Source organism: Pecten maximus, chromosome 6 (assembly GCF_902652985.1).
Source record: "Pecten maximus chromosome 6, xPecMax1.1, whole genome shotgun sequence".
NCBI classification, from domain to species: domain Eukaryota; kingdom Metazoa; phylum Mollusca; class Bivalvia; order Pectinida; family Pectinidae; genus Pecten; species Pecten maximus.
The window spans coordinates 41,800,128-41,823,027 of NC_047020.1; the positions used below are offsets into that span (position 1 = coordinate 41,800,128).

The 22,900-nt window shown below is 32.5% G+C and overlaps 2 protein-coding genes across 4 annotated transcripts; both read left to right on the forward strand.

The window, feature by feature from the left end:
* Positions 1 to 9,091, forward strand: LOC117329816. The gene is made up of 6 exons (XM_033887969.1): positions 1 to 306; positions 2,783 to 2,868; positions 4,150 to 4,240; positions 4,836 to 4,960; positions 5,784 to 5,990; positions 6,630 to 9,091. The coding sequence occupies exons 2-6, from the start codon at positions 2,787 to 2,789 to the stop codon at positions 7,160 to 7,162; spliced, it is 1,038 nt and encodes a 345-aa protein (XP_033743860.1). The 5' UTR covers positions 1 to 306; positions 2,783 to 2,786; the 3' UTR covers positions 7,163 to 9,091.
* A 5,531-nt stretch (positions 9,092 to 14,622) lies between these two features.
* On the forward strand, positions 14,623 to 22,026 carry LOC117329817. 3 transcript variants are annotated; one of them, XM_033887971.1, is made up of 6 exons: positions 14,623 to 14,734; positions 17,915 to 17,967; positions 18,277 to 18,367; positions 19,368 to 19,489; positions 19,806 to 19,961; positions 21,057 to 22,026. In XM_033887971.1, exons 1-6 carry the CDS (start codon positions 14,724 to 14,726, stop codon positions 21,311 to 21,313), a joined length of 690 nt encoding a protein of 229 aa, XP_033743862.1. In that variant the 5' UTR covers positions 14,623 to 14,723; the 3' UTR covers positions 21,314 to 22,026. The 3 variants fall into 3 exon arrangements, with proteins under 3 accessions (XP_033743862.1, XP_033743861.1, XP_033743863.1); XM_033887970.1 differs by having other exon boundaries at positions 14,644 to 15,121; XM_033887972.1 differs by lacking the exon at positions 14,623 to 14,734 and adding an exon at positions 16,302 to 16,414.
* The last annotated feature ends 874 nt before the right edge of the window (positions 22,027 to 22,900 follow it).

Below are 22,900 nucleotides of genomic sequence, written 5' to 3' on the forward strand. Positions count from 1 at the left end.
TTGTAACCCGGTACAAAGGATATATATCTTGTAGAACGAATATAGTGATCAACCCCGACATTTGCAGTCCAGAACAAGGCCCGACGAGCGGAGTCCCGGTGTTATACAAGAAGATGGCGTAAAGACAATGGATACATTCACATATAATCATAGTCATAACCATCGGGTGTATTTTCTGATGGGGACGAAATGATATATAGTGGATGCCTTTAATCCATAGATTGTTGAAAATGGTGATTTTGACGAATGCGGAAGTACACCGGTTATTATCGACACTTGACTTGGATACGTCTTTTAAGTTCCAAGGTATGTTAAGTAAGGCTGGGGATTTTCAGATCTAACCACAGGTCCTAGCCTCGTCGGTCAATACATCCGATTATATATTGGATGTATTGACAGACGAGGCTAGTACCTGTGCTATAACTGTGTATAAAACAAGAAAGTAAAAATGTATGAAATAATTTATATATATAAATCATGTTTACTTAACTGAACTGAAGTATTTCCAATTAAATGATTGTCTGTGATGATATGGTCATCAATATGATATACTAACTTATATAGTGATTACATTTCACTGTTAAAAGACTTAATGGGTAGAATTAAAATGAGTAAATGTGTAATATACTAACAAGCGATGGAATGTTAACCTGGGTTAAAAGTACAGCATTCATTTTATAGATATGAATAAGAACTAACAGCATTTAACATGAGGTGATAGGTAATTAAATCTGTAATTCATATATATTTTACTGACATAGAATATCGTCTTTATCTGTGCAGGGTATGGATAATTGAACATCTTCCGTTTTTTTTATACAAATTTAGACTAATTGTTAAAATTTTTATCATTTGAACCAACAAAAATACATACATTTGTTACATATGCACAAAATTGGATAGGCTAGGGCCCTAAGCAAACGTGAAATTGATATCCCCACACGACATATATTCAAGTTATCCAAGCATGAACACCTCATAGATGCCATATCAACAGTGCTCATGTACCCCTTGTTCGTACCGTCATCAATAGTGCGTATGTACTCATTCTGCACCCGTTAATACAAGGTTTTTTTTTTAAATAATAATTAATGATACAATAGAAACTGACATGTATGTCTCCACTCTATTTTTATTCTTTTCTCTCACGTTAATATGTTTTTAACATTTTAACAATAGGAAGGTAATTTCAATAGAATCAGGAAGACTATTTAACAGATGATATGTATTGTTTCCGTTACTTCTAACCTGTGATATATATATTCCATAAAACGTTTGATGTTATCAACATCGCTATTGTTCCTGTGATGTAATGGTTTGACCTATTTAAAACAAAAAATAAACAGGCATTTCCTATTATGAGTCTTGTATAATGATTTGCTAGTTATAGGCATCTTTTAGCTTTACACCGTCACAATAAAGACGCAGTTCTAAGGTTAATATGCTGAATATGTTAGTATGAGATGTTTTGTTTTTTGTCCAATGAACCCAAATTATCTAAGAGTTAGATGAGAATACGATATGTTATCATCGAATTATACGATTTTTGCAGGAAAATAATTTATTTATATTAATAAAGATTTCTTACTCTCATGTCTGATTTCATTCCTAAACATGATGCAATATTTCTCCTTTTTTCAAACATGAACGATAAACAAAGTTATGAAATATTTATGTTCATAACACCTATTTACGTCACTGTACTGTAAATATATGGGCAATGGAGGAGAATTGTGTATTCCTTGCTATTATCATAAAGGTGGCATGCATTTTTGCTACAGATAATTAACAAAGACACATATTTAATAAAAATACGAACCCTTAAGCGCCTATTAAGTTGAAATGCAAAAAATGCATTTAAAATAAGTATTACAAACAGCACAAGGCAACCTTATATTTTGATAGATCATTTGTCAATGCCCTGAAATGTATGTCACATTTTATGAGGTATAAACATGATAAACTGCTCTGCCACTTAAATGACTACAAAACAGACACGCATGAATTGTACATTTAAATGTAAATGAGGTAAAAGATAGGGTAGATGCTGAGTAATGATTGCAACGACACAACACACCTGTTTTGTCCTTGGGGACACGTACAGGTAAATTGTGAAACTAGGCGAAACAGATTAGAATAAAAAAAAACCCGTACTATCTGGATCAGTTTAACCTAGAGAAATGTAGTAGATTTTAATTTCATTGTACATACCTATATATTTTGTATATATCTTGCATATATTTTATATGGCAATAACTCCTTCAACCTGTATATTGTTATTGATATTATAATGTAATTAGCTCTTCGTAACGTATGTGATTGACTGATGCAAGAAGCATAAAATCAAAATACACGTAAAGGACTCAATAAGTCCGACTTGGAAACCAAAAAACGGATCAGAAAAATAGCTTGATTTAGCCAAATATTTAAATATGTAACTTGAATTATTTAGACATTTGTTTTACTATCCATAAGAATGTTGACTTTGCATGGCATGTAAAAAAATGGCTAAATAAGAGAAATGAATATGAAAAATTCCATTTCCATTTTCCCATTTATTACTTACTGTTGAATTATTATTCATCGGAGAAATATAATTAATTTTGCTTTTAAAATTCAATGCAAACCTTAATCTATACAACAACGTTGTCTTAAAAGTTATTCTTTTCAATTTTGTACTTAAATTATAAACATTTTCTAATTTCGAATATTTTATATATATACTGAATACACTTTACTGAAAAGGGTAAAACTTTTAAACATTATTTTCTATTTTTTTCAGTGGAATGGAATGTATTCCAGCTTCACTCCCCACCTCGGCGAAATTTATAGCCGTTTGCTATGCTTTCATCTGTATTTTTCATTTAGGTGAGTACATTAATTATCCCAATCTCAATTTTATATGTCGCGCAAACATTTTCACTTCAGGTGTAATATCAAAACTATTAGCGAATCACTACAAACTTGATTACGCCATGGCAAAAGAGGAAATGTTTATACATGGCAAACGTTTAAATGAGAGATTTTATTTATAGTAACATGACATGATGTTTACTTACACGATGTGGTGAATTGTTTGAAGAACACTGGTTAAAGAACAAACACAGTATTTCGTACCGATCAATCTCTGTAAATAATTATTCAGTTATTTCAAATATTGATTCTTTCAACTGCCGCCAGCTCATTGCTGTTTTATTCAAGAATGGCTTCAGAAAAACCGTTTGTCACGCAGAGTTTTCACGTAACTCAAACATATATAATTTGACTCTGCATGCTTGGACACTATTGACGAATGGTGGATTAACATTATTATTTTATTTTAAAGTTGTATAGGTTAGCAAAGACTTACTTTCTGTATGATTGCAACAAATTATTATTCTCAACACCCAGGTGGGTTTTTCTTCTTCTCATTTTAGATGTTACAAAACAAGTCTTCTTATCGTCAAATTGACATTTTGTGTTTGCCTTTTTATTTTTATTTACAAGAATAGTTTCCTGAAAAAAGAACACATTTAAGATCACGACCATTCAAATGTTTGAAGCACATCGACGATAATATTAGCCAATGAGCAAAGCGTTGATGGTACTTAGATCGACTCATCTATATAGTGCAACAGTGGTTTTATTTTAATATTCACTTAAACGTTATGTGATAACATGGCAAATTGAAAATGTATATCTTCGAAAAAGCGATATGCTGCTTTAACATTTTTCAAAAATAACGACGACAATTTATTTGAGATGTTCAAGACTTATCAGAATGCGTTGGATGTGTAAACTCAATCAATTCGTAAATTAATGTGACGGCTTGAGTTTTGGGTTTCTTGATAAAAACATCTTGAACAATTATTAAAGATAAAGACGTCTTAATATGGCCGGAAACCGGAGTAAACAGGCAACGGTTTTCAAGGTGATCATGATACTTGTGAGAAAGGTGAATTATATCTATATTATGTCCCCGGCAACCAAATAAATATCTAGATATATAATTATAAAAAAAACATGGAGGTAATAAACTTTGGTTGCATCACATACAATGCATCACATTGTTTGAAGTTTGTGTTTTATGTTTTTTTTTTTAACAAAATACTAAAACAAATATTTGAATAAATGCACTGTTTTATCTTAAACGTGTGTGTATCTCTGCAGGAACATGTACATACTCGTGCCCGGATGACCAGAAAGCTTATAAAAGGCGAGAATATCTCGCGTCTGTGAACTTTCCTAACATGTACAAACCGTAAGTAATTATGATTTTTTTTCTCGGTATATGAAATCATCCATTAAATTTTCCCAAGAAAATATGAAATAATCTATTAATTAACATATTCATTGCTATAAGCATACTTTCTATAATTATACAGTTTACAGATCTAAGCCCACTTAAATTCAAATAATGAACAATTAATTAGCATGCCTAAATTGATCACCGTTGAAATCAATACAAAGAAAGTGTTATTCGAATTTTGCCCGCCAGTCTTCAATGAGACAATGGAATGTTAATAGAGTAAATATATTCGCAGTAGCTCTTACTGTATATATAGTTTTTAACATTCGGGTAGTTCATCCAGCTGTATTCGCGGTCATTCTAGACATTTTCGTTTCATTTTGTATTCTAAAAGCCAAAGTAATCCTTCCAATCATCGAATTCTGATTAAGAAGTATACAATACATTACTGCTTTTTTTTTTTACATGTATCTTCAATTTTCCACTAAAATGTGAATATGAAAAGCTTTTATACGCCACCTTTCTTCTATTTGTTGTCAAACTCCAATTACATGTGTAAAGGAAAACATTGTATTTATAACAAATAAGAATATTTTTACATTAACAGAAATCAAGATTGCGAGTGGAGGGTGTCGTCGTCGTCTTCTAACAAAAAGATAGAAATTAAGATGATTGATATGGATATTGAATATGACGATACTTGTGAGCTCGACTATCTGGAAATATATGATGGTAAGTACGAATGTTTAAAGTTATACTCTTCAAATCTTTACTTCTTCTTGTAGTGAATAATCTTCTCCAATGATTATATTTTAGATGTCAGATATTCGATAAAATGAATTCTAAAAATATGATATTGTCATCATTTTAATTAAAATGTAAACTATTGTTTTAGCCACCAATTAGAAAATAAAGGTTTCCTTTCGCAAAATACATTCTCTCCTTTAATATTTGTATTTGTATACTAACTGAAATAATAAATATTGAATATAAGACTGTTGGTATAAAGGATATGTATATTTTACCCAAGGGATTACATAATGGGGAGGAACGCGAAGCTTGCTGATGATTTAACTCCATTTTGTAATCCCGAGAATAGGATATCCATATCATCCATATCCTTTATGACCACATATAAAGGATTATTTTTCTCTCATATCAAGCTTTTTTGTCGCAATACCCCCTAACAAGCATTCAGACATTCTGCCATTTGGGAAATTCTAACAATTAACGTTTTGTTTGAAAAGGAAAACCATGACTGGAAATGAATTGTCCTTACCACAAAATGTCAACTAAGGTCGCACAAAAAATTCGAAACATGGAGTCCTCTAGCATCGTGTTGGACATACGTATTTAGCTAGTTATGTATTAAACGATTAAACTACGGCTGTGAACAAGATGTAAATTTTCTTTTTTTTTTCAAATTCAATGAAAGATTTAAATTTGGATTACTTACAACTTCCTTGTCCCAAGGTCGATATGTGTGAATCACAAGGATGGATATCAATCTTGTCCTCATTATTAATACGCATTGCCATACTTTTTTTCTTTGAAGGTTACGACGACGATAGTCCATCATTTGGAAGGTTTTGTGGGACGGAGACATTCTCGATAATAGGAAGTGGGATACACTTATACTTTCATTTCCATACGGACAGCAATATTAATGGACAGGGATTCAAATTTGAATTCAAAACCGTTAGTTTTACTACAGTGAGCAGTAGTTATCCGCCTCCTATAGGCTGGGATAGGGATGAAAAACGTAAGTTTCTATACGTCTGTGAGTTATTTGTATTAGGTGGACGTTAATTTTAATGTAAATAATAATAATTATATTGATATACACCATTTAAATTACAGTCACCACTCTTAAATATCCTGGATTTATATATATATATATATATATACATGTATATATAATGTTTTATAATTCAAATCTTATGATTACTAATACAAACCTTCAAAAGTGCAATAATAATATCTACATGGTAATTATTCTAATCTCATTTCTTTTCCTTTGCTTTTTTTATCTTCTAAGCAGACCGCTTAAAAAATTAACATAAAATCGTGGAAGCTATGAAACGGACTTTTACTTTATCTATCAATCAATATGAAATGTTTTGACTCCAAGTTTTTGTAATTATATTTTCATCCCCAAAATTTCGTATTAAGATCTCATTAAAAATAACAATATATGTAATGAGCTATTGTTTCATAGCTAAACTGTAAAATAGGGTTTTATTTTATTATAAAGACACATTGTAGTTGAATAGTTGAAATAACTTCCCTTTAAGCTCTTTATTAAAAAAAATAATTTTGTTTTTATATCCGTAATACATCAAATCATAATAAATGTCTATATTGCAAATTTCTATATGTTTCGTGTTATTTCTATTTTCAGCCAAGGACAAAGAAGAAAAGGATGAATCGTTTGGTGGTGCTAAACTGTCAACATTAGTTGGTGGTGTTTTGGGTGGTTTGTGTATATTAGTAGTTATAATAGCTGTGTGCTGTATGTGCTCGACACGGATATGTCGACAGTGCAGCCTTAGTAACAATGGAAGGCAGCGGACGTCGGTGTCGCCTCACTCTAGTGATACAGAAACCCGTCGACGGAATCGAACGCGTCGCCATTCTCCTCCTCAAGTGTCGCCATATATACCACGACGCGGAAATACTAATAGTCAAATCTGGAGTCCGGAACAGAGTTTTCCGATGGTGCCTATTAACCCACCGCCCTATAGGGAAACGGAGAATCAGCCTGTGTATTTAGTCCAAGGAGTTCCCGGATATAATTCATACAGTGCTCCGTCTTCACCGCCTCCGACGTATTCTTGTGGGCTTAGTTCGGATTCCAATCCCCCAGCATATGATGATGACAGAAATTCACCACCTAACTATGTACCCTATGATGAAAGCCCTCCACGATACTAAGAAAACACTCAATTTGCATTCTTAATTCTCCATCTGATCTCAGACATGCATGACTTGATCAAGCATTGAGTTTAATATTGAAAACGTACACATTTTTGCGATAACCTTATCTTACCAATTTTCACGCTGTAAGCATGCCGCTGAATTATAGTTGCACTATTTATAGTTTATCGACATTTGTTTCTATGACAATCATTTTGCTGTGCTATTTCATCATTCTGCGCGTCAAATTAAGTCCGTCGACAGTATATAATAAATTATCAATGTCATTTTATTTGCTTACACGATGCAGAGAAAAATATGGATTTTTTCTATGGATGCAATATAAATATGTTTATGTTGTTGATATTTATTCGGATATATTTATTATGTTAAAAATATCATTTTCTCTTGTGATATGATTTTAGTACTATATTTATTGATATGAGTGTTTGGATTGGAATTTAGTGTTCTAATCTTAAACATGCGTTTTGAACATCATGATACAATTACTAAAAAAAATTTATTTCTGCATCAATATTTTTGCATTTTAGTAGCAAAACGTGGTACGTAAGTGTATTATTTTTCTAGTAATTTGAAGTCACTTACTTTGAAATTTGTTTCGAAACAAACACAGATTTTTTGTTTTTTGTTTTCAATTAATTCATCTACATGATTATTTAATAATATCATCTTAATTCCTTGTGACGCTCACACATTACTAACTGAAAATGAAAAAAACAACAACAAAAAAACCAACAAAAACAAACATATAATTTATAATTCATTTTAATATCCATAACATTTTCATATAAATAGATTATACAACACGTGGATGTTGTGTGAAATTGCATTATTCTATTGTTCAAGACACAATGTTGAATAATTTTTAGTTATTTCCAAAGGAAAGTTTTGTACATATATAAATATGCTTGCAGCGTTTTTGTGTGATACATGAATATCAAGAGTGTGCTTTTGAGAAACGTTAAATATTATTATCATTTTCTTTTTAAGTTCAAATAATCGATGTCTGAGCAGTAAATTGAGCGATTTTTTTTCTTCTCTTTTTTGATTTTTTTTTTGGTGGAAATGGTAAAATATAGATTATTGTCTAAATCTTTGAAAATAATGAAAACTTTAACAACCTATGAAATAGCAATCGTTATATTAAAGAGCAATCAGTGTTTTTTCAAGTAATATTATGTATTACTACATTGCAATCCTTGACTACAATTTTTTGTTGACAAAAAGTGTTTTATATTATAATACATTCTAAGTATGCTCATTTTATCAAATCATTTAAAACAAAAAGGTGCGTGTAATTCAAGGGTTGTACTAAAATATAAGATACAAGCACCGTTCTTAATAAACTTAGATACGGTAGAGCCGAAATGACTTATTCTGCATAACGCAACTGGTTCGTCAATCTAGGACTTGTCAGTGATGCTAAACTCATGCCTTAAGTGAAGACATGGTTTATGTTCGTATTTGTCAAAATGTATAAAGAGATACCATACATATATATAATATATATATATATAATCATGATCATAATCATAAGTGTGTAAATTGTATTTCCGTTAAATATTATAAAATGTTATGAGGAAAATGTACATTTCATTTAATGTGTCTTGTATATATGATTAATATATAAGATACATAGATTAATATGTAAGATACCTACGTATTTTCATTTTGTATAATGATTTATTTGTTGTGTAAGATTTAAATGTTTTATGGTATTTTACAATTATCCATTCCTAGACTGTGATATCTATTTTGTTACACATTTACATGATTAACTGCTGGACAGTAACTGTTAATTTAAATTGTTTCGTACACAACATTACAATTCATTAAGAGCGGGATTCGAAATTGTTTGCATCAAATGCTAAACGATTTCTACCCGGTAAGCCTTTGATAAATTAAATATCAAAGATTATGTTGAAATCACTTTGTTATCTTTTTTTAATTTCTTATTGTTTTATGTTTGTTTACCAAGCAGGACCCGCAGTGACCGAATGGTCTCCCGACACTTTATCACTAGCTCTCCACCTCTGGGTTGCGAGTTCGAAACCTACGTGGAGCAGTTGCCAGGTACTGACCGTATGCCGGTGGTTTTTCTCCGGGTACGCCGGCTTTCCTTCACCTCCAAAACCTGGCACGTCCTTAAATGACCCTGGTTGTTAATATGACGTTAAACAAAATAAACAAACAAACTTCAAGCAAAACGTTATATGAAATTAAAAGTTTTGTGAAAAATAGGACTCATCTTTTCAGTTACGACACTCGACATTAAATCTATAACATCGAGACAAATCAGTGTATGTCATACCTAACTAGTGGTTTGATACCACGTATTCATTTTCATGATGGCATAGCATAGAACTTAACCTAAGTCTACCAAGCATGCTGTCATTATTAGTGTATACAATTAAGTAGTGTTTCAGTGTGACTGGTTTTTATTCATCAGACAGAATTGAGGCAGTATATTCTCTGTAATGCGTCTAAAGAACATAGCACATATCGTAGACTGTAAATTGAATAGATTTTATTATTCATAAGAACATATGTTACAAGGGGATAATCGAAGTCTGCTTCGTCAACCAGGACGCGTTTTCGAACACCCTCGATAGTTCTCCTGAAGCATATGTTGTGAATAAGGTAGGACAAAATTACTGGCTCCGTGACCGTCACCTTATATGTAAAACAAAACTACCAATCAAATAGCAAGTTGTTTTGCCGTCAGACCACTGCGTAGCCTCTGCAGTATCAAGGGTGGTTTTCGAAAATGCAACCCAAGAGTACAAAGAAACGTGCATGGATAAGAAGATATGTAAGCAAATTGTCAACCTTGATATCGAACGGATTAAGTTCCTATAATGTGTAAAGTCATTGCCGTCGTCTTCGCGTGACAGGAACATATTATGATTTTCTCAATAGTATTCTTTTTAAGTAGCAGGGGACCTCCTTTTTGACTTATTTTATTACCTAAAGTGGCGTTAACGAGTGACGAGTGTATCAGGTTTCGTAGGATCAGTGAAAACAATATTCGGTCGAGTGACAATGTCGTGAGACGTCCTACATCCACGTATGCACGTATGTGCAAATGAAGATGTCGCTACATGTATATACCCCATCTACGGCTCTCTGCAAAGGTACAATATTAAGACGAAGAGATTTATAATGGTTAAAACGATTCGCGCCGGCAATATTATATTTTCTTAAATAGGATGTTTGGGTTTAAGTAAAATCACAGAGGAAGCACAAAATGTAACACGACGACTTGTAAAAACCTTAAACTGATAATATTTGAAATACGAAAGGATAAGGTGATATATAATCACATTGTTGTGTGATGATCATCCTCAACAGTTAAGCAATTTTGCAATAATTGAAAATACCTAGACAGGCAGACATGTTTCAACCAAAGTTTGAATATCCTTGTAGTGTTGGAGTGGGTTTTTTGGGCCTGTTTAGAAAGCATTCAAAAAATCAAGATTAAATTCTTGTGTATTTAACAGCAAGTTACACGTAGAAGACTTGAACTTGGCCCCCTCAAGGATTTTCCTTCAATGTCCTCTATATAAGGACGTTAAAGAGACCAAAATAAATCGGCAGTCAAAACTCCAAATCATGGAATCAACAACTTGTGTTTACCTTCGTTTCTGTCTTTTTCATTCCTTCTTATATGCTTTTTTCGCGACCACTTGCTTTATGCTGTGGGGTACTTATTAACACTGTCATCATATTAATTATGAGACTGGCAGTTGGTTTCTTTTTGGTACCGTCTCCATATGACCCTGACAGTTGGTTTTCTCTTCGCTCCATTATCATATGTACCTGAAAATTGGTTTATTCTTTGCACCATTATCATATAACATTTGGTTTCTTCTTTTCTGACCAAAATGACCACATGAATGTTTCCATTTTAGTTACTGTTGAATAACGTATGGTTATTATTAAACTAGATATTGTAGTTAATTCAGAAAAAAAAAATCCCACAAAGTCACAAATGCAAACGAAACCTCAAGTCAAGCCAAACATCGTTCAAACGTGGGCAAAATAGGTGCATGCTAGTGTTCGACAATTAAAAGTAACTGATAAAATGCAACACATTCATAGAAATGCCGATAAAATAAAAACCTGAAAGTTGGTTTCTTCTTTGCTCCCTCATCAAATGACAATAACAGTTGGTTTCTTCTTCGCTCCGTCATCACACGAACCTTGCTGTTGGTTTCATCTTGGCATCGTCATCATTTGACAATGACAGTTGATGTCTTTTTCTCTCCGCTCCGCCATCATTTGACCATAACATTTGGTTTCTAGTTTTCTCCGTCATCATAAGACCCTGATATTTGGTTTCATCTTGGTCATCACATGATCATTGAAGTTGGTTTCTTCTTGGACCGTCACAATATGACCCTGACAGCTGGTTTCTTCTTTGCTTCATCATCATATGGCCATGGCAGCTAGTTTTTTTTCACCGTTTCGATATGACCCTGACAGTTGTTTTTATTTCGGTGCAACGTAACAAAGTTACCATGAATGATGGTTTTCTATAAGCACACTCCTTATATGACCCTGTCTGGTGGTTTCACCATGGCTTTAGTTTGGTTTGGTTTCAACAGCCAAGGTCATTTAAGGACGGCCTCCCGTGCGTGCGATATGCATGCGTGTGGTAAGTGCATATGTTCGTGTTAAGTCTCCTTGTGATGGGCCGGAACTTTTGCCGATTTATAGTGATACCTCACTGAAGCATACTGCCGAAGACATCCAGCAGGACACCCCGCCCGGTCACATTATACTGACAACGGGCGAACGAGTCGTCCCTGTCCTAATATGCTGAGCGCTAAGCAGGAGCAGCAACTGCCACTTTTAAAGACTCTAAGGCCAAAAGATAAGATCCCACATTTAGTCGCCTCCTACGATCATGCAATGGGGGCAGCAGGTACAATTATAATGCCCTACCTGCAGGTCAGTTCACCATGGCAACGTGATCGTATATAACTGACTCTTGATTTTTTTTCCTGGGATTTTTTCTCATTTGACCTTGAATGTTGGTTTCTCCCTTAGCATTCTACTCATATAACTATGATTTATGATTTTTCTTTGGCACCATCCTCATATATTTTACTGTTTTCAGTTTTATACAATGCAATTATCTCTTGAGCATAAATCAAACGTGATATAATGTATGATTCAGTTACTATCCAATATGAATATTTGGTTCCCTGTTTCCCAAAATACGATTTGTTCGACCGGTCTGACCCAAATGACCGCATTAATGTTTCCATTTTTGTTATTGTTGACTAACTTCTGGTTATATCAAAATATATATTGTAGTTAATTCAGAAAAAAAGCAAATCCCAGAAAGTCACGAATGCAAACGAAACCTTAAGTCAAGCCAAATATCGTTCAATCGTGGGTAAAATAGGCGCATGATAGTGATCGACAATTAAAGAAACTGATAAAATGTAACAAATCTATAGAAATGACGATCAATCAAAACATGCTAAATTTACGAAAGTGTTTATGAAAGATTAGGTTTTTTTAAATCGAATATCTGAACGTGTTTGCTGAATCACGTTTCTGTATTTTGTATTGAAGCCACTAGCTATATCGAACGGTAAAAAATCTAAGGTGAAAAATAAAAAAAAGAAATAACGTTGTTATTGTAAATCTCAAAAGCGTGTATGTCGATTTTTACCATCTGACGTTGACATTCAAGAGCAGGCATACACGAGTTATTTCCCTTGTATGTATAATGATACTACAAGTAATATACATATATCAATGTTTGTATAAAGATATAAAAAAAATTGCTAAACGTTCTTAATTTGTTTTACCGATGAGGATCCTACTTACACTATGTGGAATTGAAAAAGAGAGTGTTCAAATTCATTTATTTTCCTTTTCCAGTGAGGTGAAATAAAATGTTTTATGGTGAATATCGTTGATGCAGATAAAATAACGATTTTGATATTTTCACTCACCTCTAATAAATAAAAAAAAATCCATATATAGAACATTCCTAAACGACCGCGAGGAAAAAGCATAAGCAAGGTACAAGTATCCATCCCACACGATGCAATATATATATATATTGTTCATCATGAAATAAGGAATATCCTCTATACAGCATGTACAAGCCACAATATATAAGTTTTATAAACTTGTATGAAGAGCATAACGAAAAGGTGATGAAAAGGATACAAACAAAATCCTGCTACTACAGTATGCGTCACGCTAATTGGATATAAGTAAGTGGATCTGATGTAGATATTTTGGTATTTTAGCTTTGTATACACAACGAGTTCCCATGCTATCTCAAAATTATATTAAGTGTCAAAAATATAGATGAGAATACTAAAATTATATTTTTATGTAAAGTCCACCATATGCATTGGGGAATCAGTCATGTAGTCTAAGTTGGTAAATTATCAAGATACTGATGACTCTGTGACGTCTGACTTCCTATATAATTGTTTTATAAATGCATATTCTTTTGTGTTCATATTTTGTTTACATTTTTATTTTTTTTTTAATATTCGATTTTGCAAACTTTGATAGTTGAAATCATTTGTTAATACGTTTGATAAACTTAACTCTCTGATGCTATTTAGAATATACAAAATAATGACCGAATCAGTTTAATTATAAATCAAAAACCAATTTGAATATTCACCTTCAGCGTTGTGACAGAGACCAACTCAGTAACATACGTTACATTTCCTATTTTTTATTTATTTTGTAAAAAACTATAAAAACTAAATAAATCACACCAAACCAAACAAGCCCCCTCCCCCCCCTCCTCCATCCCCCCCCCCCCCCCCCCCCCCCCCCCCCCCACAAAAAAACAAAAAAAAAAACATTCAACAGGTTCGCATACTTTTTAACAAATATGATCGCCTTCTTTGAATATTCAACGAAAAGGTCAACGCAACAGGTCATTCTGGTCAGCTTATATACATTGTTGCACTAAAGGCTATGATATAAACATTAGAGATGTAAGCTATGATTAAAGGAACTAAATGGCTAGATTTTCACTAAAATAATATATAAAAAAGGATACAAGATTAAAAATTATATAACAAAATTACACTTACCTCGATTCCATTTTCGTCAGGTGAAAGCGAGGATGCTGAAATCATGTGACGCACTCGGCTCTCTCCGATGTAGACAGCAAATGGCGACAGATACAACTTCCAGTGTTGTTCAGCGAAAATTCGAAGTTGATAAACATTGCCAATATTTCACAAAAAGTGCCATAATTTTATAAACAATCTCATTCCAAGTATCACAACGCTTTCCGGAAATCAAATGCGTGAAGAAATTATTGAAATCTAACCATTTAGTCCCTTTAAACACCTCCCCGAAACACTATTCCAATACAATATCAATTATAATTTATTTACGTAATCGCATGGACTTCTATGTATAGGCTTTACCTCTTTCCGCATTTAGTCGTCTTTCCGGCTTCGGTACCGGGTGTTGTTATTAACCCAGCTTACGAAGGAAGTTTAAACAAAATATCAAAATGGAGGATTACCATGTGACTGCTTGATGTGTTTATTTCAGTATGGAAAACAGGTTTGTGTAATCTCGATATCTCGATGCCAAGTAGTTAACACTGCTGGAAAAAAAATCGAAATAAGCGACCGAATTGTTGTTCTTTTCGGAAACGTGTTGTGTTGTCAGATGTGTCCAACACATCATCAACATCATCATTATCAGACTGGTTTGTCATTGATGACAACAGTGAATAAGTGGGAATATGGTGTTATTGACTGTAGTTAACATTGGAGACAAGTATGTGGAACCCCTATTTGAGAAGTAAAGAACAAATACAGTCGATAAACATTTTATCGCATATGGCTCGAACAAAAGAAATGTTCTGCTCTACTGCATGAGTATATGTGATACAGAAAAGAGGTCAACTTCCTGGTTGGCCGCTTGTCTTAGCCGTCTCTGTATTAAGTTGAGTAGCACTGTATGATCGCAAACGAAGTTGTTTAATTGCTTTCACGAAAATTATAGATAGGTCATGGAAAATTACGAAATGGATATACACACATATATATATATATATGAACAAGTATGTAGAATCATTTACTACAGACTGTTTACAACACGTATATGGTTATTGCTAATAAACATTTAATGGAAAAGAAACCAGTCCAACAAAAACACAAGCAAATTGAAAAAAATATAAAAAAAAAAACTAATTACGTTGGTAAAGTGAAATCTATTTCATAATGAAAGACACTACCTTATTGCAATGGTTATATTTATTTTCTAAAGGCTGAATGGTAAGCACTGAAATCCTCAATAAAAGTAGCTTCCATGTCACATTTTTTTGCTAAGTATCTCTCGATGTTATATGAAGTTTTAAGGTTACTAATTAGAGTGGGTAAGTAAAGAGCTTTACCTAAACACTTTTGACAATAAATATAGTGCTTCATATTTAGTATTATAATATTTTCTGCTCTGTTATTTTGGTGTGGGTTTTGTGCTATTTTACCAAAAATGATATCTTTTTTACATACATTAAATGTCTCATTACAAGTAGCTTGCACCCAAATTTGGAAAGCCATAATTAAATTTTGGACTTTAATTACATTCCCAAAGTACATGATGTATTGTTTCTTTTTCTATGAAGCAGAAATTACACAAATCAGACTGATCAAAATGAATCTTTTTCAAATAGGTGTTTGTAGCTAAGACATGATGATTAATTCTAAATTGCATCCATTGTAGTTTTGAATTTTTATTTGTATCAAAAGGCAATCAGTATATTTTTTTCCATTCCTCAAAAGGTATATTTCCAAATATGGTGTCCCACTTTCCTTGGCCTGTAGGCAATACATTATTTTTATTCAATACGTTGTACCTTTTTTACTTTTAATAACAATATCAATATACAGTGGTATCAATGGTAATGTAAGTTTTTTTTCAAATTTCCATCCTAATCCTTTAACTGCCAAAATAATACCATTATAATCAAGGGAGTCAGTATTTAAATTAAAAGCTTCATTAAATTCATTCTGTTGAAGAAAGCTGCCATCTTCTTTAAGTAAATCATTTATAAAAATCACACCTTTATCAAACCATCGCTTATAATATACAGTATTATTACCTAAGTATGTAGACTCATTTACTACAGACTGTTTACAACACGTATATGTGTTCCATATGATACCCGCGAACTAGAACCAGCTAAGAAAACAATGAAGTATTAGCAATTTTATTGTTTAATTTGACAATAATGAAGTAAGTATAACAATATGAAAGGTAAGTCTAATATCAATATCTTGATAATAAAAATAAATCTCGAAAATTCAAAGTATCAAGGAAAAAATAAATGAAAAAATAACTAGAAAAACAAAACAAAAACAAAAACACAAAGCAAAACAAAAAAGCAAAAAACAACAAAAAACAAAAACAAACAAACAAAAAACAACAAAAAACCATCATGAAAATTAAAAAAATAATTAGTATGTTGTATCTAACAAAATGTTATAGTTAAGTGTGACATACACTGATTTATCTCGATGTTAAAGATTATGTTGAGTGTCGTAAATGAAAAGATGGGTCCTAATTTCACAAAACTTTTAATTTCATATAACGTTTTGCTTGATGTTTGGTTGTTTATTTTGTTTCACGTCCTATGAACAGCCAAGTTCATTTAAGGACGTGTCATGTTTTGGAGATGGATGAATACCGGAGTACCGGGAGTAAAGACACCGGCCTATGGTTAATACCATGGTTAATATATGGCTATTTTGTATATAATACTAAGTATGCCTTGTGCTCCGTCCACTTTTAAAGACCGGAGGAGTAAGTTACAACGCACCGCCTAGCGGATCTGATTATTTTCATGAATGGGGCTCCTGTTTGTGTAATACTATCGTTTACTATCACACGTTGTGGGATAGTGTGTCAAATGTAGCATGAGAGCTTGCATCACGACTTCTTTTCATGATTGGGATTTGTGTTTAATTTTATTGTTTACACACATTGTGTGTGGGTCACTGTCATTCAATTTTGTAAACAAACACGGGCGTTAAATCTATCAATACATAATTGTATCTTAAAATGTTTAAAAGAGTAAATAGTGGATTTGATAGAATTAATGTGATATTTTCGTAAATAGACTATCGATTTCCTATTTCAATAAATCAAATTTCGTTGTAAAGTTTGCATTCAAGTTTTTTATGAGTAGAGAATGTAAACAAATAACATGTCACCTATGCTCTCCGGCGATGCTCCTACTTTCACCGACAGGTAAAATTGCCAGTTATTCATGTGGTCATGACACACGATGTAAACAAACAACTTGTCAAGCAGATATGCTGCACTTTTCCTAAATTCGATAAGGGTATCACCCCGGTTTTCATTACCGGTTAGTCAAAGTAGCACAAATCTTATTTCAAATCCTAAATTACTCTTTGATAATACTACCCTTCATTGTTGTGTTTTCACTGCTATAATCGGGATTTAGGATCTTATCATTAATATAAGTTGCAATAACTTGTTTCACAGTCGTTTTAAAAGTTAACATTTAAAACTAAGGACTATTATGATGACGAATGATTTCAGCAAACCCGTTAAAATGGTACGGAAACACTTACCTAGTGAGTTGTTGTATCATTGTTTTCTAATTATCATTTAAAAAGGATTACAGATTTTGTATTGAAATAAATATACACCTAAAGCATATTCTTCGGAAGTCATAGCCTTTCTATTACATTTTTTTTTTTGTTATTTCAGAGACTTTGGCGTGAAGTTCCAGTGTTTGCCGTTTTTGGTTGCAATTCTTTTTGGTATTTATTTTCTTTTATTTGACGTCTAGCATTGTGTATTTTAATGGGAAAATATAGCTTAAATAGAGAAATTAGTGTTTGAGGACCCTCTCCAGCATAACTATGACTAGACTCCATTTGATTTAAAGTTGTCCATGATATATTAACTTATTTTCTTGCTGAACAATTTTTATTTATAAAATATTAGATAATGGTCAAGAAAGTAAACACATTTCTAAGATGATTAATTTCCATTGACTGTACAAAGGATGAATACATTAATTATGTTTTCAATGATTTGGGGAATGCTATTTTTTCTAAATTTCAAAGGTTTCACCTCCTGTTTTGAGAGAAGACTTGTTGCAACCGATGATGAGAAAATCATCAAAATACCAGGCCTCATCGGAATGAATCTAGCGAGGTAGAAATATACACGTAAAAGTGTCTACATATATTGTGACTACTACGTTATTACTAAAATGAATGATTTATACTTACGATCTAATAAAGAAATTGATTTTGAGTTTTTACTTAGATTATTACAGATATGAGTTGAATTATTAACAGTCAACAATCTTTGCTATGTAATACGTAATTTTCTAAACTCGTTCACTATTAGATACGTTACTTGTAGTTAACTTTTTAAATTGATCAATTCACATAGAATGGCATGTACTATTGTTATGTGTTGCCATTGTAAAACAGCATCTTTAAATAACCAATTTGTCATAAGTGTTATAAAATTAAAGCGATGAGATTTGACACAGTTTAATCCACATTATATAAGTACTTGACATAAACAAATGACTTAGTATCATTGCCATGAACACATGATCTATTGATATTGCCAATAATGCTAATTCAGTGTCATTTCCATGAAGGCATGATCTAGTATCATTGCTATGAACGCATATTCTAGTGTCATTGCCATGAACGCATGATCTAGTATCATTGCTATGAACGCATGATCTAATGGCATTGCCAATAATGCTAATCCAGTGTCATTGAATGAACGCATGATCTAGTATCATTGCTATGAACTTATTATCTATTATCATTGCTTTGAACGTATGATCTAGTGTCATTGCCATGAACGCATGATCTAGTACCATCGCCATGAACGCATGATTTATTGTCATGGCCATGAACGCATGCCCTAGTGTCATTGTTGTGGTTGCTAAGATTGGTTCTTGCATAAATGCAAAATCAGGTGTGCTTAATACTTACTAAATATGAGGCAACATTTATACGAAAGGGTATAATTTACAAAGGATTTATATAAAATTAATCGACAAATGATTAGAGTACATATTTGATCAATATCGCTGTCACTCTTTTTTTTTACATTTAACTAATTTCGAACATTTTGTTGTTGTTGTAAGATTGCAATGTTATCCAACATATAACATTTGACATTGTAGCCCTGTACTTGAAAACTGGAATATCACAGCAGAAGATAGCAACAATATAGTTGAACTTCAGATAGACATGAACATTCAGATATGTGAAACATGCAGTTGTGATAGATTATTCATATACGAAGGTAATATTGTTATCCAGATTTAAATTTGAACATTATTTAGTTACATTACATAAAATACAATCATATTACCCACGTAGTAATTGCGTACCATATTGTTCTTAGGGCCATCTTTCTTGTAACAACATTAGATACATATTTACACAAAAAAGATATTTCAAATAAAATAAAAGAAGATATGAACATTTGTTTTAAAAGTTTTTCAAAAAAAAAAAAAAAAAAAGTAAAAAAAAACATATATATTTTCATTAAATTTACTTGTCAAATGTAGCATTCCTAAGACTTGAAACTATCTCAAAACAGAATTATGCTTAATTAGGTGGGACACTGCTCGAACGATTTTGTGGAGAAACCAACAGACAAGTTTTGAGCTCTGGCCGGAGCTTATTCGTGGTGCTCTTGAGTGTTAATGAAAATACTCATTATGGATCCAAACTGACATATAAACAAGTTTCGAAAATACCAAATGTACCTGGTAAGTTGTACATTTCAGTTTAATTTCACCTTTGGGTTTTAAAACCTATCATTTTTGCATGTTTGCGAAAGAAACGTTGCTTCAATCAACAAAAACAAAGTAACACTATACGTTTGCATTGAAATACATTATGAAAGACAAAGAAGGAGTGTCAAAGACCCTTTGGTGGCTATCACCGATACATTTTTTTTTTTTTTTATTTTGTAAATAATTACTTTGGTGTTAGTTGATCATGATACGATATGAAATTAAGGTTAGGTCAGAGGTCATTTCGAGTTATAAGTGGTAAAGTGGGGGGGGGGGGGGGGGGGGGGGGGGGGGGGAGGGGGGGGGGGGGGGGGGGGGGTCAATATCCCAATTTTGACGAAACTTTGGTATTTGTCTAATCTTTCTTTATAATTATGGTACATATATATGTTAAAAAATAACTTGATGAGGCAGTTGAATGCGCTATAATGATGAAAAGTGTGTTCTTATGTGTATTAAGGTACAAGATGTAATATATGTTTGATACAAATGGCATTTATAGAATTTGGTCACTGTGACCTACTTTTTGACTATGGATTAGTTTTTCCCATTGGTTTTATTTTTAACATATCAATACATCATATATAGAAAATTAAAGAATGTCATCAAGTTTTGTCAATATTGAGCAAATTGGGACATACTGGCATTGTCATTGACTGTCAATCTCTGGCTCAGACCAGTTTTCTCAACCATCATCCACACGGCTGAGAGAACTTGATGAGGCAGTTGCGTGAGCTATACTGATGAAAAGTTTGTTCTGATGTGACCTACTTTTTAACTATGGCTTAATTTTTCCCATTGGTTTTATTTTCAACATATCAATACATCATATATAGAAAAATCAAAATATATCAAAGTTTTGTCAATATTGAGCAAATTGGAATTTTGACCCAAAGTTGACCCCTTCATTACTCGAAAAATGACTCTGAATTGACTTTATTTTTATGTTATATCATGTCCACCAAACCTCTAAGTAATTACATTTTGTATATACAAAAAATAAAGGTGAACGAAGGGATCAAATTGGCACTGCTTTCTTTCTTTATGCTTAAAATTTTTGTTTTTTAGTCGTACATGAAGTTCCCGTGTTGATCCCTGGCATAAGTTCTGCAGCTTTTCTTATCATATGCCTGTCAATAATCTACTGTATATGTAAGCGGGAGAGAAACAAGACATCTCGCCATACAAACTATCAACATAATAATCAACCAGATGTTTGGACGACGCCTGTGTCACAAGATACTGAGCAGTTTGATCTTCCGCCGTCATATGAAGAGGTTTGCCAGAATCCAGAAGCTTTCGGAATGCAAGATCTGCACAGTTGATGTTCACTGTCAGTAATGACGTACGTTTAATGAGCAGGATCTTCAGCGTCGCCAAAGCATCAAAAGATGTTGTTGTTAATTGACGTGTTTACTTCTCGTTTGTTGTGTGTTACAAGGTGATCCTATCCATATTTTATTTGATACCAAAGTGCGCAACCAAATATGTCAATAAGTCACTTATTGATACATTTTATATTTAATGTTTGTTGTGCAGTTATATAGGCAACCCAAAATAATATGTATGCATAATTGGAATCAATATATCAATATATGTTTTCATATTTAATGTGCAGTGTGCGATTTTTTCACTAGCTGGCATACTGTGTCAAATAGAAATAGCTAAGAACTGTTAGGAAGAATTCAAATTCAAAGTTGATTAAAGCACACAATTATAAGTATAAAAATAAGCTGTATTTTTTAGAAGTTATTTGATTTTTTGGGGAGATAATCTTTAATGTATATAGTAGGATAATTGTTTGGGGGATTTTAAAGGCTGCATCTGCCGGGGAATTGAGTAAGACGAGATCATTCATACCACTGCATTTTTAGTAAATATGTTTTCTTCTTCTAAATTTGTCATTGTTAAATCAATTACATACACATAATGTATGTGAAAGTGTGGTGAAAGAGTTTGATAGTGAATGAGGAACGTACTAACAAGGCTGTTATATATACACATTTTGTATGTTAATAATTAAATTATTTAACCTTAATAAACTCTTTGTTATATTTGATGACAGCTCACCGGTTTGGAAGTGAGAGTCAAATTTAATAGAATGTAAGGCGGGCTTGTTCTTTTTAGGGAGTATTTTTCACATAGAAGAGTCACTAGCCATTACAAAGATTTAAATCAAAAACAGGCATACATGAGTTATTTCCCCTGTTGTTATAATTGGAAGATAGACAGCACTCGTAGGCGGGTACAGAGTGGGCGCAGCCAGTGCAGTCCCAAGACCCCAGACTACGTTTTTTTCGGTCAATATAATCTTTTCTAGAATTAAAACGAATCTAACATGAACGAGGTTCGCTTGGGCATTAATTGATATAATATTAAAACAGTATTTAAAAAAAATATTTAAACAATATGATATCTTGATATATTCAATTAAGCTTAGTGTTGACATATCAGACTATTATTTGGGAAGGGATCCTCACAAAACAGCATTTGTTCAAATCTGATATAGCTTGTCGAAAGGATACCATTGGCCGCTTTAAAAACAATTCAAAACCATTCAAGCATTTATCATACATTCCCCATGACTTAAAAAACAATGACGTATGCATTTTAACTATTTAAAGGTACACAATTTCAAAAAAAGCACTATATGGCATGTTTATAGATCATACGGAAAAACCTTACCGGTTGACTTACTTGGAAACGAGTGATGTTTGTCTAAGGAATACCATGCGTTGACTGCTTTAAAACAATTAAATCAAGTCTTTATCGTATATTCCCCATGACTAAAAACAATGACGTATTCATTTGAACTATTAAAAGGTACATAATACAAAACAATCCACTCTATTGCATGTTTATAGATCATGCGGAAAACCCTACCCGGTGCACTTCCTTGGAAACGAGTGATG